Source organism: Daucus carota, chromosome 1 (genome assembly GCF_001625215.2).
Source record: "Daucus carota subsp. sativus chromosome 1, DH1 v3.0, whole genome shotgun sequence".
Lineage (NCBI taxonomy): Eukaryota > Viridiplantae > Streptophyta > Magnoliopsida > Apiales > Apiaceae > Daucus > Daucus carota.
Genome location: NC_030381.2, coordinates 43284068 through 43302317, shown reverse-complemented (window position 1 = coordinate 43302317; position 18250 = coordinate 43284068). Strand labels below are relative to the sequence as shown.

Genomic DNA, 18250 nt, shown 5'->3' with positions numbered 1-18250 from the left:
TTTTGGATACCCTTTTTATCACAATTTATAAGTCTCAGGTATTGAATAAGGTGATTTTTCAATGCTTTGTACACAAGACGAAGATTTTAAAAATAAATACAAACTACGTCCACTACCAAGAAGATACAAACTCCAAACACAAACACATCAATATTTGTACATAACAGAATACAGACTACGTCCACTACCAAGAATGATCAAAAAGGCTTTTAAGCTCAGAATGATCCGGGCGCTTAGCTAATAACGTCTGTCGTCGGTGATTGAAAAGCCAGAGGCGGATCATTTAAGTGCTAGTGGTTGGATACGTCTACATTTCCTGTTACTCCCTCCCGTTTGAGCTTTAGGGGCCAAGATCTGAGCCTGCAGCACGTCGTATCTTTCCAGAATTCTGAGACGTATCAGCTCTTTTTGCTTTCAGGAGGATATTCAACTTCAAGCAGAAGCTGATTGTCATTAATACACTTGACAACTGCTCACAGGGAAGCTATAGTTGTTTGCCTATTGCAATAGCCTGTTACAAAATTTTGAACAAGTATGAAATCAGCAACCAAGAAAATTACTGAAGCTTATATATGATCTTTTCGCAAGAAGTGGAACTTCTCCACAAGCTTATATGCATGCCTGTTTAGCAAATGCTTATATTGCTAGCTTCCGGTTTATTAGGAAGCATGAGCTTCTTCGTCTAATTTGTGTAAAGAAGTTAACCAAATTAATCCTGACTTATAAGACAAAATCTAAAATGTTGGAAATGCTAGTTTCTTTTGGTGGCTTTTTTTTAAAAAAAAAAAAAAATTGATTTTACAAAAATGTGTAGGAACACTTTAATTTATAAAAGATAGTTTATAAAATTTTACAAAATAATTATTTTTTATGCATTAAATTGTAAATATCAAACAATTTATCCAAACACATAAATTAAAAGTTATAGAGTACTATTCACTTATAGGGTGCTAGTCACTTATAAGCAATAAGTACTTTTAAGCAAAAATCTCTATAATTTTTTTAGATATAAATTTTTAGAAGGTGTTTTATACTCATTATTAGCAAAAAAAATAAGAGCTTATTTAAGAAAAAAATAGAGGTTTATCGGAGTGTTTGGCAAACTTTCAGCAGTGCTTAATATAAGCAGAAAGAGCAACAAAAAAAAGCTACAAAAGATGGCTTCTTTTGTTCTCTAACTTATTTCAATGCATTGTTCCTGTACGTGCCTAGTTATTGTTTATATATTTAAGCTTTCCCGTCATATTTAAGCTTTCCCGTCTCCATGTGCCCATTTATTTATAATTTTTTCTACAATTTTCTCCTTTTTCTATATATAATATAATATGATAAATATAGGTAGCACTCCATTACATACCCTTTTATATTGAGTGTCGTAGTATACTACTACAAATATATATAATTTATATATATTTTATATTTTATATATCTTTTGTGAAAAAAAATTACAAAATATTAATTAATTTACCAAAAATACTAACCGGAAACGATAATATTTTTTTTAATTCCAAAAATTACTGAAAATTATACAATATCCTAACAATATTCTACAACAGAATAATAATTATCCAGGACTATTCTATTGCAGAACCAGTTTCAAAAATCAACTTTTTTGTTTACATTTTGAATCTGTAAATATTTCATGTATTTAATAATAAAAGGTCTTGTATTATTATAATTTATTTTTAAATAAAATAATTTATATATTACAAAATTATACTAACTATAAGTTATGTTATCCAAACACTTTCAGGAACATACTTCCGGTTCATCAGAGCTTTTCTGCACTTGTACTTTTTCAGCAAGCAAATTGTTGAAGCTGATATGATCGTTTAGAATCGGCCCGGGCGGGAACTTCTCCACAAGCTTAAATCCATATATGTAACGAATGGCCACAAGCCGGTGTCTCTTGATCTCAATGAGACTTGTTATAAGATCTGTTACATTATAATCACATGAATGATATGGCATTAAAAACTTTTTACAGGCTTAATCTCAAAGAACAAGTGTTACTTAACATTTACGACATATGCTTTGAATTATGAACTACAAAAGCGATTAAGATCAAAAACTTACCTCTAGTTTTTCCCATGTAATTAAGGAGCTGAAATAATTCTGAAATATCTGTCGGCTGATTGATAACCTCAAAGAGACTGAAGACCTCTTCTGGATGAAAAGAAGACTCTAATCTGTAGGATGCTAAAAGCTGCAAATAAACAATGAACTCCATTGATGAGCTCTTCATTTTTTCCTTCCATTGGCTCGCAAGTTTTAGTGCTGCCTTTTTATGATATGACTGAACATGAGGAGAAATTCTCCTCAACTGCAACCTCTTCAAACTCCTCAGCTCCTCCTCCTTTTTTATTTTTAGTCCTTGTCCTCCTCCTTATGCTTCTTCAACTTATGAGCCATCATCCCCGCGAACTTGAGTATCCCCTCTTGCTTGTGTATCGCTGTCATCCTTTCTGCCTCGACACGATAGTGATCAGGTTGCATGAACATGATAGTGGCTTTGTCCTCATATGGCATTTCATCCCAAATTTCATCTGGGATTTCAAAAATCCCACAGGTAATGTTGTTGATGGTTACTGTTTCGTTTTGATGTTAATTTTGATTAACTAATTAGTGTCCTTTTTATAGCACAAGAGTTAAGCAAGTGAAAAGTCTAATATTAATTACAGTCATCCAATCCCAAGAGTCATACCCTTCCATTTAATTCAAAGAGTGTATTCGCAATAGTCATACCCTTGACTGCCTAGGTAATTAACTTAATTTTGAAATATTATCAAGGTTAATTTTATTTGAATATTGATATCAGTCAACTACTTTAATTGATTTTTGAAGATCACTACTTTAACTAATTTTTTTTATGAAGATCACTAATTATAGTTACTTTTGTAACTGGTTAGAATGATGGTATTGTGTGTTGTGGAGCTGATGCCAATTAAGACGAAGATTCTGATGTTTTGAAAGTTACCGTTGACGGGGCTGGTTTTTATCAGACAACTTGCGAATAAATGGTTCAATCTATTTCAAGTTTTCCGATATAAAACTCGTTCCGTCATTGCAAATACAAAGACAAATGCATTTAGGAAGATGAAAATAAAAAGATAATTAAATAGTTGTTGGTCGTAGATAATGGTAACGAAATGAAATAGCGCGCAACAGCGTTACGGCCGACCAATGTGCACAAACCGACCAGGTTACAACCGACCACCTTTTTTGGTCGGTTTTAGGTATAAAACCGTACGTTTATGGACGTAACCGACCATTTCGGATGGTCGGTTTTGTTGTGTTTATTTTAGTGACCAGACTAAAAGGATATGGTATGATCAAGTCCCAGAATTATATAACCTAGCAAAGCGATCGGACGAGGGTAGGGTGGTGAAGTTACATGCTTCACATTTAAATCTTGAGAAAGATACGGAATGAATGTGCTGCCAAAAAACGAAGAGGAAGTTAAGGAATAATGGAGAAGAAGGCGCAGATAATGAAACTGCAAAAGGCGCAGATATGTTTTTCTTGTGATCTACGTGCGTGTACAAGGTTATCTTGCAGTATAGGTGATGATCTTTCTGGCTGGCTGTGTACTGATTTAGTTAAGGGCAAGGTTTTAACATGGTAATAATAAGTCACAGTCGCAGAGTGTTGTGTATAGAAATTAATAATGAATGTCTATTGTTGAAAATCTGTATAATTCCATCTGCAGTGTAATAAGTTGACACGAGCAATTAAATCAATTGAAAATAAGGTGAATACCCTTTTTGGATACCCTTTTTATCACAATTTATAAGTCTCAGGTAAATAAGATGAATTTTCAATGCTTTGTACACAAGAAGCAGATTTTAAAAATAAAGGACAGGCAACTCCAAACACAAACTCATCAATATTTGTACATAACAGTATACAGACTAGGTCCATTACCAAGAAGATTTTAGGTCTCGTGGACCCAGCAACACATCAGAATGATCAAAAACGCTTTTAACCTCAGAATGATGGTGGCGCTTAGCTAATAACGTTTGTCGGTGATTGACAAGTCAGAGGCTGATCATTTTAGGAAGTTTCTGCTAGTAGTTCGGTACGTCTACGTTTCCTGTTACTCCCTCCCGTTTGAGCTTTAGGGCCTGCAGCACGTCGTTTCTTTCCAGAATTCTGAGGCATATCAGCTCTTTTTGCTTTTAGCTGCTGAATTCGTGCTAAAAGACTTTCAGGAGGATATTCAACTTCAAGCTGATGGTCTTTAATACACTTGACAACTGCTCTCAGGGAAGCTAGTTGTTTGCCTATTGCAATACCCTGGTACAAAATTTTGAACAAGCGTATGGAATCAGCAAACAAAAAATTTACTGAAGCTAATTATACGATCTTTTAGCAAGAAATGGAACTTCTCCACAAGCTTATATGCATGCCTGTTTGGCAAATGCTTATATTGCTAGCTTCCGGCTTATAAGGAAGAATGAGCTTCTTCATACGGTTTGTGTAAAGAAGTTAAGAGCCAAATCCTTACTTATAAGACAGAATGTAAGAAGTCGAAGATGCTAGTTTCTTTTGGCGGCTTATTTTTTTTTAAAGAAAAATTTGATTTTACAAAGATGTGTAGGAACCCTTTAAAAGATAGTTTATAAAATTTTATTATTAAAATAATTATTTTTATATGCGATAAGTTGTAAATATCAAAGAAATTATCCAGACACATAAATTAAAAGTTACTGTTCACTTATAGGGGAGCTTGTCACTTATAAGCAATAAGTACTTCTTTTAAGCTAAACCAAACTGATCATCTTTTTAGCTAGGCGGTCGAAATGGAAGACTAAAAAGAAAGTAGCAAGAAATGTTTTAAGAACATACTTCTGGTTCATCAGAGCTTTTCTGCACTTGTATTTTTTCAGCAAGCAAATTGCTGAAGCTTATATGATCGTTTAGAATCGGCACAGGCGGGAACTTCTCCACAAGCTTAAATCCATATATGTAACGAATGGCCATAAGCCGGCGCCCCTTCTCAATGAGACTTGTTATAAGATCTGTTACCATTATAATTAATCACATGAATGATATGGCATTATAAACTTTCTCTAGGCTTAATCTCAAAGAATAAGTGTTACTTAACATTTACGACATATGCATTGAATAAGAACTACAAAAGCGATTAAGAAAAACTTACCATTAACTTTTCCCATGTAATTAAGGAGCTGAAATAATTCTGAAATCTCTGTCGGCTGATTGATAACCTCAAAGAGACTGAAGAACTCTTCTGGATGAAAAGATGACTCTAATCTGTAGGATGCTAAAAGCTGCAAAAAAACAATGAACTCCTTTGAGCTCTTCATTTTTTCCTTCCATTGGCTCGCAAGTTTTAGTGCTGCCCTTTTATGATATGACTGGATATGAGGAGAAATTCTCCTCAACTGCTCCAACAAAAGACTGCTGCTTCTACAAACTACATCCTCTTCAAACTCCTCAGCTTCCTTTTTCGAGTAAAAGCCTTGCAGTGCATCTAAGACCAGTTTTCCAGGCTCCTTTGATTTCCCAAGTGCCTCGTAAACTTCATCAGACATGGAATCAAGATCCCCTTTATGGTTGATCAAATATAAGAGCAAGCTGTTTCCATCCATGGTAACAGAAAACCTTATATCTGCATAAGAACCATCATCGCTCCATGGCTCGGGTTTTACAATTGAGTACTCCACACTGCTGGCTTCTTTGCTTTTCATTTCAAGCTCAGCCCAAGCTTTATTCATATTAGTCTCGTGAATTTGAATGATCTTCTCCTTAAATTCAACTTGTTTCTCCATCTCTATCACATTCCTCTTCGACAAATCAATCTCAACCAACATCTCGTCCAGTTCATCCTCGCGATTTTTTACTTCCTCTTTCTTTTTCATCACATTCATCATTTCCCCCATATAGTGATGCAATACCTGATCGAGTTTACTTTTATGATCATCAATACTCTTCTCCTTAATCTCAAGTTCTTTCTCCTTTGCTTCCACATTTTTCATTTTCAAATCATAATCAGCCATTAACTTGCCTAATTTAATCTCACGATTTTTAATACTCTTTTCTTTAATAGCCAATCCTTTCTCCTTCAACTTTACCTCCTCAAATCTGCCCTCAAGCCAACCCTTAATCCTCTCAACCTCCTTCCTCTCGGAACAAAACTTCTCGAAAACCCCTTCGATCAACTTCATCTGATCCTCAATCCTCTTCTCTCTCGCCTCAACATCTATCAGCCCACTCTCCAGATCCCCCTTGACAGAATCCAACTCCTTCATTTTCGACTCCAATTCCTCGTGCATTGCCTTCAAACCCCTCTCTCGACTCTCGACTTCCTCTAATCTCTCTCCCACACTTTTTGTAATTTCTTCAAGCTTTCGATGACTGCTTGTTACAGATTCCTGCACCGTATTCAACCGTTCCTGTCTCGATTGAATATCAGCGCAGCAATCTTGTACCCACCGTTGAGTGGAAGAATCTGCATGTTCGAGATTCTTCCACTCAACAAGCAGAGAATGCATAGCTTTCTCTACACGGGCTCTTCTGCTCTCACTCACTTCCATTGCACCGTTATATTTCTCTAGCAAATCCATAAACACACACAGTTATTTTAGTAACTACAAGATACACACGGATATTTGTATATAGAGTTTATTGCAAAACGCAATCCCCTGGATTTCCGAAAATTCACTTTTAGACATATACTTTATATAATTGCACCTTGCACCCTGTTGGTTCGTTAGGCGCGTCACTTTGCACCCCTTCCGTTAATTTTGACTGTTAAGGTTAAAAGTCTCGGGGGTAGTTTGGGGAATTTAAAAAAATTAATTTTAACCAGATTTTATTTAATTTTTTTGACCCTCTAAACGATATTTTTTGAAAAATCTTAAAGAACGAAAGTTGTAGAGAACGAAAAGATCCTTTTAAAACAATGAAATTCAAAATTATTGAAATATTTTTTGTAATTGTTTAATAAATTACAAAATTTTGATATCTTGTAAAAAGTCATGATAAATTCAATTAATTTCAGTTTTCGATGATTTTCGATGATTCGGAAAACACTTTCAATTACCTATAACTTTCAAATTTTATTTCGAAGCTGGAATCAATTAAAACCTACTTTAATTGAATTTAAAACTAAAAAATGAGTTGTAAACATTATTTCGAAACATAATATGAGGAAATAATATGAACGAAAGTTATAGGCAACTGAAAGAGGCTTCTGAATCACCAAAAATCATTGAAATCTGAAATTGATTGAATTTATTACGAATTTTTACAAGATCTCCAATTTTCGTAATTTATTAAACAATTACAAAAAATATTTCAATAATTTTGAATTTTATTGTTTTAAAAGGATCTTTTCGTCCTCTACAACTTTCGTTTTTTAATATTTTTCAAAAAATATCGTTTAGAGGGTCAAAAAAATTAAATAAAATCTGTTTAAAATTAATTTTTTAAATTCCCCAAACTACCCCCGAGACTTTTAACCTTAACAGTCAAAATTAACGGAAGGGGTGCAAAGTGACGCGCCTAACGAACCAACAGGGTGCAAAGTGCAATTATATAAAGTATATGTCTAAAAGTGAATTTTCTGAAATCCAGGGGGTTGCGTTTTGCAATAAACTCTTGTATATATGACAAAGGTGAAAAGCTTCAGAAATCAGAAGATGATGATGACTAATTTGTAATTGTGTCTGCCTCGATATATCCGGCTCCTCACCCCGTTCCCAGCTTTATACTGAACTTCGATTTATGTGGACCCACGATTAATTAGGAATTGTATGCCGTTGGGGCTAAAATGTATTTTAAAAATATTCAAAAAATTATTCTAATATATAAACATTATTCGAATCTATGAGCTGTCACATATTCGAAAAATTATTCTAATATATTAACATTATTCGAATCCATGAGCTGTTACATATTCAAAAAATTATTCTAATATAATAACATTATTCGAATTCATGAGCTGTCATAAAGATAAGTATTACATGAATAACATTGTAACATTGTAGGTGCTATATTTTGAAATCTTATTACAATATATATCTTCGACTTTAAGACATCAAGTGAACTCATTACATTTTTAGGTGCTAAATTAATTTTTACAAATTTTGTTAAGTATAGAAAATAATTTTTTTAAGCGAGATGGCTTTAGCCCTACCCTTCACCAGGTCTTTCATGCTGCTGGTCTCTACTTGACCTTTTTAAGGTTTGTTATACAATTTCCATAATTTTTAACTTAAAAGTTTTAAAAATGCATTACTAAAATAAAGATAAACTAAAAAGATATCAAATACAAATGACTAAATACAAATTTTAAATCAAATGAAAAGAAACTAGTCGGTATATATGAATTACCTCTAAATGTTACATGTCATCCCCTAAATGACATCGCGCACCCAATTCTGACTTACTCAATGCATTTTAGGTCCACTAAGAGCATCTCCAATAACCTCTTCATAGTGATTCTTAAATTGAAATTTGAGGAGGATGATACTTTTGCTTGCTCCAATAGGCTCTTAGAGCAACTCCAGCAGCTTCTCTATTTGGAGTCTTAAACCAAAATATGAGGAATATGGGAAAATAATCCACTCCAACAGTATCTTAGTGATTCCCTAAATCACTAAGATCCACTAGCCATGCCTTATCTTTAGGTAAACTCTCTCCTCTCCTAAATCTTATTTTATAATAAATTTGAATACAAGCATGTTCTCTCTCTTCACCTATTGCAATAATGGTAACTTTTAATAATAAAATAGTATATAAGGAATGAATATAAGGAATATTGTTGGAGGTGAGAATAGCTATTATTATCTTAAGTCACTAGGATCCAATATTTTATATTATATTTAAGGAATGGGCTAAGATGCTGCTGGAGATGCTCTTAGTTGCTCTTAAATCTACTAAATTTCTCCTCTCTCTCCTCACTTTTAAGAGCTGTTAGTCACTCTAATATTTTATAATAAATTTGTAAGCATACACTCTCTCTCCTTCCAATTTCTTTTCACATAACTTACTTTTAATAATATAAAGCAAAGTAAGGAGTGAACATAAGGAGTATTGTTGGAGTTGAATCCACTTTGAATCACTAAGAGCTAATAATTTATATTATATTTAAGAGTGGGTTAGGAGACTATTGAAGATGCTCTAAAACCTTAATAAACTCTGAAAAAGCCGGGGAGAAGCTTAAGAGCCAACACTAGGCTCCATCCCATACACTAAACCCCACCTATACCTTGTCAGCCCAGGGTACTTAAAAGTATCGATTTGTATTTTATTTTGTATTTAATGATTTGTACTAGAACACGACTCCTATATATAAAATTGAATATTATTTACTAGAAAATAATAAATTTCAACTAACAATCATACTAAAAAGATAATATAAATATTATGAAACTATTAAATTTTATAATTTTTTATTTATACCTACTTCATGTGTCATACGTGAAAATAGGAGATCTCGAAGAATTTAGTTGTGCATTAAACTTACTTTCTAGTTGAATCAAAAGAAAAATTTTAAACACGATATTTAAAAATTTAATGCTTTTATTAATTTTTTAGTTTTTCATAAGGAAAGTTAAATTTTAAAAAAAATTCAAAATGATTATCTTTTGTTATGAAATTTACTTTTGATCCTTATAAATATTTTATTAGAATAATGTAAATCTTAATTATTAAATGTTAATTCTATAAATCTTATTTTTTCCATAAAACATTAAATTTTACAAAAATTTTATTTATATAGCAAGCAGGTATAAGTTATTTGATCTAGCATGCAATTTGAGTCTAATAACTATTTTAAATATTTACGAAAAGTAGGTATAACTTATTTTGTCCACATCTAGAAAAATTAGTATTACAAGCTAATTTTTCTAGTAAAGAAGGACGGTTGTGATGCTTTGTCTACATATATAGTATTGCTATACAAACAGCTATAAATAAGATGATTTATTTATATTCTTAATTGTCCACCTACAAGTGATATTCATATGAGTTATTGCTCATAAATATCAAGATTGCGGAGTAAAATTAACTTTACAAACTTAATTAGTTTTAGCTTCAGGAGATGATGAGTAATTTGTTTGTCTCAATATATCCGGCTCCTCACCTTGTTCTGAGCTTTATACTGAACTTTGATTTATGAAGACCCGGATATTAGGAATTGTATGCTGGTGGGACTAACATGTATTTTAAAAAAAATCAAAAAATTATTCTAATGTATTAATACTATTCGAATTCATGATATATAATATAAAAATAAGTTTTACAATAATATTATTCAAGGTGCAATATTTTGAAATTTCTTCGACATCAATTGGATTCATTATATATTTGTCGTGCTAAATTGATTCTTACAAATTTTTGTATGTATAAAAAATAATTTTTTTTAAATGAGATGGTTGTAACCCGCCCCATAATAAGTCCTCCTTGCTGATCTACGTGATCTTTATTAGGTCATGTGATCTTTATTAGGTTATAATTTGTATAATGTTTAACTAAATGTTTTAAAAGACATTACTAAAATAGATAAACTAAAAAGTATCAAATACAAATCACTAAATATGAATTTTACATATAATTTTATTTATATAGCGAGCAGGTATAAGTTATTTGATCTGGCTTGCAATTTTAGTCTACGAAATTAATACTTTTATATATTTATAAGAAGTAGGTATAACATATTTTATTCCCATTTAGAAAAATAGCACCACAAGCTTATTTTCCTAGTTAAAATGATGGTTGCGATGCTTTATCTACATATATGAAAATTTAATATATGAAACTAGCAATTATATAAAAAATAAAATATTAGATGATAGTACAAATAAAAGATAATGAAAAGTGTACGAAAATAAAGGAATACAGGTGATAATTAGGTTAGTGGCAGACAAGATATTGAATTCTCCGTCCAACTCATGCTGCCAGTTCATGATGTACCTCTTTTCTGTACCACTTTCCAAGAACGAAGCATTATGTTTCAAAAATTTGAGATGAATCCAAACTTGTGAAATTATACACCTAGAGGGGGGTGAATAGGTGTTAATTTTAGCCAGGTTCGACCTCTACGTCCTGGTCCCCTACTAACTGGTAAGAGATTATATTATTAATCAAGAAATGTTAACAATTACAAGATTTACAAGATTCAATAATATAATTACCTTCAACCCTTGTTCCTGTTATCAGCTTGCTGAAACCCCTGACCCACGAATCAAAAGCTATACTTCCCAAGTGAACTCTTCTAGCTAACTAGTCCCCTTGTTCCCTTGTTTCACAAGCTAGATACACAGCAACAAAACTTTATACTTGCTGACAGTTGAACATTATACTGAAACTAAGCAGACTATTAGCACATGTATATAATTCTTTGATAGCTCGCTAACAAGCATTAGTTTTATGCTATTAGCCTGCTGGCAGTGTGATCATCAAAATCTTGAGAGTATCAACTTGAATTTAAAAATTCAAAGTCAAACTTTACTATATAAAGATCGGAACTCGAATTCGAGAAAGACTTTAGTTTTGATATAAAAAATTCAAGTTTATCATATTTTCTAAAATTTTATTTAATCAATTATCTTGACGTTTTTACATAATATTGTTGATTTTTAATTATTAATATTGTTAAAATTTACTAAATTATTGAAGTTTATGTACAAATTATTCATCTACAATCACTTTTTGGAACATATGTAACTTGTACCGACCGGTTTGTAAATCTTATATGATATTTAGAGAAAGTCGACGTGAACCTAATATACCAATTTAAAATTTTATATTATAACTATCATTTAAAATTTGATATAAATTATATATACATGAATGTCTAACATATATAATTACGAAACCCTAACGCACATAATTATGGCAGGTTTTAGAATTTTAATAACAATATTTTAATACGGAAATTATATTTTAATTAAATTATTATTTATATATGTAAAAGATTCAACCAATATAAATTCTTTTATAGTACATATATCAGTTTAGGTTAGAACGAAATCAAATCGGTGATCGTTAAGTTGTTTTTTTTTTTTTGTTATAAATAATGATGAGGTTGTTTATCACCTTTTTTAAACGTGCATTGTTGTTATGATCCCAGGACTTTATCGGAAAATTCTTGATAAAACAAATTTGCGTTGTTGTTATGACTTTATCGGAAAATTCTAGATAAAACGAATTTGCATTGTTGTTATGATCTCAGGACTTTATCAGAAAATTCTAGATAAAACGGATTTAGTCAAATCGGATTGTAATCGATAAATCGATGAAATATTTTTTAAAATTACTCATGTACCTTTTAATAAATCAAGAATTTCTAAAATACCGGTCCTCGCATGCATTTTTTTTTCCTTAAAACATTTGAATTTCACGTTTCACTCTTTCATCTTTCTGTGAAAAGGAACAGGGAAATTCATCTGCATTGTGAGTCATGGTGGAGATACTTACTCTCAAGTCCGAATTCAAATTTGTGAAATGCGCATCTCATTCTTTACTTTTCAGTTTTCACCTTTCCTCACAAGTTGTATTATATAGATTACTACTCCCTCCATCCCAAAATATCCCAAATAAGATGATCTTGTTGATTTTGCGCACACAATTCAAAGTTCATTGACCGCATAGCTATATGACTTTTTTTAAAAAATTTATTTTTGCAAATAAAAATTAAAATATGAAATTTTCATTTACAAAAAAAAAAATAAAAAAATAAATTTCAGAAGTATACGGTTAATGCACCTAAAGTTGCATGCCGAAAGTCAACTAGCTCATCTAATTTGGGATAGAGGTAGTAATTCATATTGTGGTATTTAGGGCAATCATTTTTCTGGAAGACTCCATTTTGATTTTCACATTGCAGTACCGTAAAATTTTCCCCAAAGACTCGACTTTTGAGTCTGTTGATGAACTTCTAATGCTTTATTAACAAGACTCGAGCCAGATTATTAGACGCTATGAAGATTTAGGCCCTCATGGACGTAGCAAGACATCAGAAATCATCACTGCACAAATGCAGTGACAAAGTCTTCATTCATCTTGAAGTAAGAGGCTTTTGCAGCTCCCCGGATGACCGAACTCCTGAACTCTGAAAAAGCTCAGTGATCTAGACCATGTTGTGCAACATTTTGTTGCCATTCTTTGACACCAAACAAATAATTATGCTATACAAGACACAAACAGAAACCAAGTCAGCCATATAGTGTATTCTGCAGATTGAATACAAAAGGCATGATCATTTTCTGCATATAGGTCTCCTCTCAGGTGATAACATTTGCCGCCGAGTGAAAAGCAGGAGGCGGAACATTTGAGGAAGTTTCTACTAGTGGTTCAGTACGTCTAAGTTTCCTGTTGCTCCGTCGGAGTTGAGCTTTCGGGCCAAGATCAGAGCCTGCAGCAGGTCGTTTCCTTGATATTTTCTGAGGCTGAATGGCACATGTTTCAGTTGGGTCAGGTACAACTTCGGCTAATTTACAATTTTTCTCGGCCTCATGTTGTATGTCTGCTTCATTTTTGGAGGTTGATGAGCAAACTTTTCCATCTTCCTTCTGCTGTACAAGCTGTTGAATAAAAATCTCAATGCATTCTGGAGAATATTCTAATTCAAGTTTGTAATGAGAAATGCAAACGAGTGCCTCCTTTAGCGAAGCCACAATGTTGTCTATGTCCTTGTCCTGTTGAAAATGTTCCAATCAGAGGTTAACAATAAATTATTGAGGTATCATGCAATCTCTCGGAAAAGGTAACTAAGCAAGCACACTGCATTTTGCACCATATATCAACACAAATGGCATCGTGCAACAGGAGAACGGAATGCAAGACCTGGAGACCATTCATATTCAGAGAGCACTGAATCCATTTTAAGTTATCATATTCTCTAGGAGTTTGAAGTAGTTAACAATAACTGCCATTTAACTACAGTATAAACTAATAAAGATACATAAATTTAAACTAATATAACGGGAGAGGGAATTTACTTTATTTTTAACTGGGCCGTTTATATTATCACCTAAAGTCTTTGACACCTCTGCAGCATTCTTCAGGAAGTCTTTCAGGAGTGAAGCAGGCTGAAACCTTTCACGAAGCCCAAAAGCACAAGCATATCTAACAGCTTTAACATGCTGCTGCTCTTTTATCATTACTTGAATAGCATCTGTCGTATATAAGGTAAGAGAATTTTTTTAATAAAGTCTGAGGAAATCCCTAAAGTATAGACACTTTAGGAAAAGTAATCAGTACACATTAGATACTAGCTCTGAAAAAATTACAACCACAGAGACAATTAGGTTAAACAAGTTCTAGTTCTATAATTGGGAAGAAAAATATAAATGTGGTCTGATTGGAATAAAAATTAGAGCATTACAGATCACATTATTGATATGGCATGAAAATATTCTATTGAACTGATGTCGAAGACTAATTCTTATTTCCAGCTTATGAAATATGCACTGAATATGATCATTAACTTCAGAAGTAACTAAGAAAAAATTACCGTTGATTTTTTCCATGTAACCAAGGAGCTGCAATAATTTTGAAATTTGTTGCTGCAATAATTCTGAAATTTGTATTGGCTGACCAATAACCTCGAAGAGGCTTAAGAACTCTTCTGGTTTAAATGAAGACTCCAATTTGTAGGAAGCTAAAAGTTGCAAGAAAACAATAACCTCCATTGAGCTCTTCATTTTCTCCTTCCATTTGATAGCAAGTTCTAATGCTGCTTTTTTATGATATGATTGAATGTGAGGAGAAATTCTTCTCAACTGCTCCAATAAAAGAATGCTGCTTCTACAAACTACTTCAAATTCCTTATCTTCTTTCTTTGAGTAAAATCCTTGCAATGCATCTAAAACCAGTCTTGCAGGCTCCATCGATTTCCCAAGTGCCTCATAAACTTCGTCAGTCATTGAATCAAGATCACTTTCATGGTTGATCAAATATAGAAACAAGTTGTTTCCATCCATGGTAACAGAAAATCTTATATCTGCATATGAAACATCATCGCTCCATGGCTCAGGTTTTACAATTAAGTGCTCAACACTGCTGAGTTTTTGGTTTTTTATGTTGAGTTCTTCTATTTTCTCTTCAAGCTTTTCCTTCTCCAACTCAAGTTTTCTGCATCTTTCTTCGCATGTAATTTGTATTAAATTCACTTCATTCTCCTTTGACTGAAGTTCAATCTTGCAATTTGTGATACTTTTTTCCTTCATTTCAAGTTCTCTCTCCTTTTCTTCCATATTTTTCTTCATCATATCAAACTCAATCAAAGCCCCATCTAGTTCAATGTCACGACTTTCAAAACTCTTCTCCTTTAATTCAAGTTCTTTTTCCTTCTCTGTCACATTCTTCATTTTCACATCAAACTCAACTAAATTCCTATCTATTTCAGTTTTTCGTTTTTTGAGAATCCTCTTCCTAGCCTCAAGTTTATTCTCCTTGACTTCGAGCCTCTCCTTCTCCGCCTCAAGTTTTTTCTCCTTCGCTTTGACCTTTTTCTCTAATGAATCAAACTCAACCAAAGCACCATCTAGTTCAATGTCGCGCTTTTCAAAATTCTTCACCTTCAATTCAAATTCCTTCTCTTTCTCTTTCAAATTCTTCATTTTTGCGTCAAACTCAACCAAACCCCTATCTAGTTCATTCTCGCGAATTTTGATACTCTTCTCCTTTAATTCAACTACTTGCTCCTTCTCTATCAAATTCTTCATTGACAAATCAATCTCATCCAAAAGCCTATCAAGTTCATCTTCGCGATTTTTAATACTCTTCACCTTCAATTCAACTCCTTTCTCCTTCTCGACCACATCCTTCACTTTCTCATCAAACTCAGCCATGCCGAGTTCAGTTTCACGATTTTTTATCCTCTTCGCATTCAATTCAACTTCATTCTCCTTCTCTTCCACATTTTTCATTCTCATATTAAACTCAAACAAATCCCGATCTAATTCAGTTTTGCGATTTTCAATACTCTGCTCCTTTACTTCAACTTCCTTCTCCTTTTCTACCAGGTTCTTCATTTTCACATCAAGCTCAGTTTTGCCATTTTCAATTCTCTTCTCCTTTAATTCAACTTCTTTCTCCTTCTGTCCAAGTTTCTTCATTTTCGCCTTAAAATCAACCAAACCCATCTCTAATTTAGTTTCACGACATACAATACTCTTCACCTTCAAGTCAAAATCTTTCTCCTTCTCTACCAGATTCTTCATCCTCGCCTCAAACTCAACCAAACCCCTATCTAGTACAACTTTGCTATTCGCAATACTCCTCTCCTTCAATTCAACTTGTTTCTCCTTCTCTAGTGCATTCCTCATCATCAAAGCACTATCAACCATAAATTGATCCAACTTAATTTCACGATTTCTAATACTCCTCTCTTTAACCTCAAATTCTTCCTTCTTCTCCACGACATACTTCATTTTACCATCAAACTCAACCAAACCCCTCTCTAATCCCCTCTCGCGATCCTCAACATGCTTCTCCTTCAACTTAACCTCCTCAAGTCTCCCCTCAATCAAACCCTTAAACCCCTCAAACTCCCTCCTCTCCAAACAAAACTTCTCGAAATCCCCCTCAAACACCCTCTGCCTCTCCTCAAACTCCCTCCGCCTCTCCTCAAACTCCCTAACCCCCCTCTCGAAAACCCCCTTAACAAACCCCAACTTCTCAACTTCCCCCTCCACCTCCTCAAGCATTACCCTCAATTCCATCTCTCTACTCTCAACCTCCCCCATTCTCTCCTCCAAACTTTCAATAACCTCCCCCACGTCTCGATGACTATTCGTTAAAGATTGCTGCAACTCATTCAACCGCTCCTGCCTCAATTGAATAGCCGTGCAGCAATCCTGTAACGAGCGTTGAGCGGAAGAATCTGCATGTTCGAGATTCTTCCACTCAACGAGTAGAGAACGCAGAGCTTTCTCTACACGCCCTTTTCTACTCTCACTCACTCCCACTGCCCCCTTAAACTTCTCTAACAAATCCATACACTATAAACACAAACACACACACATATATCTAAAAACATAAAAATAGATACAAACAAGTATAGATACACACAGAAGGGAGAAGAAAACCTCAGGAAGATGATGAGTGTTTTGTAACTGGCCAACGTGGAGAGCGGACACGAAAGTGGTGCTATGAGTGTGCCTCTATATATGCGCCTTGAAAATAGTACTCTACATACACATCCATGATAGACAGACAGGTGAGCTTGAATTTTATTGCACATAGGATTCTTGTTTTTGATTTTATTGACTCGCTCGGACTTTTTTTTTTTTTTTTTATATGCCTCGGGGTGAGCCAGAGTCGAACCCGGATGTCCCGGCACAACAGAGGATATGCCCGTCACATGGGCTATCCAATGATTCCAATCGTGTCGGACTTATTTTATTTATTTCTTTTACAAATTTCATATATATATTAAAAGGTTAAATATGATATTTTATTATTGTATCATTACCAAAGTTATATTAATTATACAGAAATGTAACCGAATTCTTATTCATTTTATTAGAATTTCATAATTATTTACCTAATAATATCTGGAAATTATATAAATCAGTGATGGTTATCTGATTGAATCCCGGAATTCTCCAAAATCCCAGATTATCATATTTGAATATAGTTACTCAGTTAGAGTAACTTGTTTAGAAATTTTTAGAAGGAAACTAAAATTTATTATGGGGTCTACTTTTACATTGTTTTGTTGCTATAATGAGCTATATGTCAGATACTTGATACAATTTGTTGAGTTTAAAATATTCTATTTTTACAACATTTGTAAACGTTTTAAAAAAATATTCTATAAATTGAATTTGAAACCCCAGGGTAACAACACTTTCATACAACTTAAAATAACTCCAACAAGTTGCACTCATTTTTGATGCTTGACAGGAGCTAGACTGCCAACTGAAGGGTAAAAACCAGCTTTTTTTCAAGTCTAGTCTATAGGTGTAAATATCAGATTTTATTTTTAATGCGGAAGATTCGGCATGTCGAAGGGGACGCTTTTTCTTCATCGAATCTCTTCATGCAAGACTCCTGCGAAACTCAGGTGACCGATGGGATGGGTAAATCAGTTCAATAATTCAGATATCTAAACGAATTGTTGAATACTTTGCTATTAAGACAACTGAACGTTTCCTGTTGGCTTTTGGCTGTTGCAATGTACAGGTATAGAAGTAGTAATTACATATTTCAAAGATGACTAAATGGTTTCCTTTTCAAGCAATAAATTAATGCTACATTCTGGTAAGCTTCA

General features: G+C 33.3%; 2 protein-coding genes across 2 annotated transcripts; both read right to left on the bottom strand.

Annotated features, from left to right (window-relative positions):
- Nucleotides 1-2367: 2367 nt before the first annotated feature.
- On the bottom strand, nt 2368-6557 carry LOC108223051 (FRIGIDA-like protein 3). Its single transcript, XM_017397108.2, has 4 exons — nt 5162-6557; nt 4849-5021; nt 4083-4296; nt 2368-2546 (listed from the first exon to the last, which is right to left on the bottom strand). Exons 1-4 carry the CDS (start codon nt 6555-6557, stop codon nt 2368-2370), a joined length of 1962 nt encoding a protein of 653 aa, XP_017252597.2.
- Nucleotides 6558-12985: 6428 nt separating this feature from the next.
- Nucleotides 12986-17229, bottom strand: LOC108204087 (uncharacterized). Its single transcript, XM_017373401.2, has 3 exons — nt 14486-17229; nt 13971-14146; nt 12986-13667 (listed from the first exon to the last, which is right to left on the bottom strand). Exons 1-3 carry the CDS (start codon nt 16971-16973, stop codon nt 13254-13256), a joined length of 3078 nt encoding a protein of 1025 aa, XP_017228890.1. The 5' UTR covers nt 16974-17229; the 3' UTR covers nt 12986-13253.
- Nucleotides 17230-18250: the final 1021 nt, after the last annotated feature.

Coding starts and splice junctions, on each gene's coding strand:
- LOC108223051 (XM_017397108.2), bottom strand. CDS start 6,557: ATGGAAGTGAGTGAGAGCAGAAGAGCCCGTGTAGAGAAAGCTATGCAT. Junction 5,022..5,161: donor TTACATGGGAAAAGTTAATG/GTAAGTTTTTCT, acceptor TAATGGTAACAG/ATCTTATAACAAGTCTCATT. Junction 2,547..4,082: donor GAGTAACAGGAAACGTAGAC/GTACCGAACTAC, acceptor TTGAAATCCCAG/ATGAAATTTGGGATGAAATG.
- LOC108204087 (XM_017373401.2), bottom strand. CDS start 16,973: ATGGATTTGTTAGAGAAGTTTAAGGGGGCAGTGGGAGTGAGTGAGAGT. Junction 14,147..14,485: donor TTACATGGAAAAAATCAACG/GTAATTTTTTCT, acceptor TATATACGACAG/ATGCTATTCAAGTAATGATA. Junction 13,668..13,970: donor ACGGCCCAGTTAAAAATAAA/GTAAATTCCCTC, acceptor CATTTTCAACAG/GACAAGGACATAGACAACAT.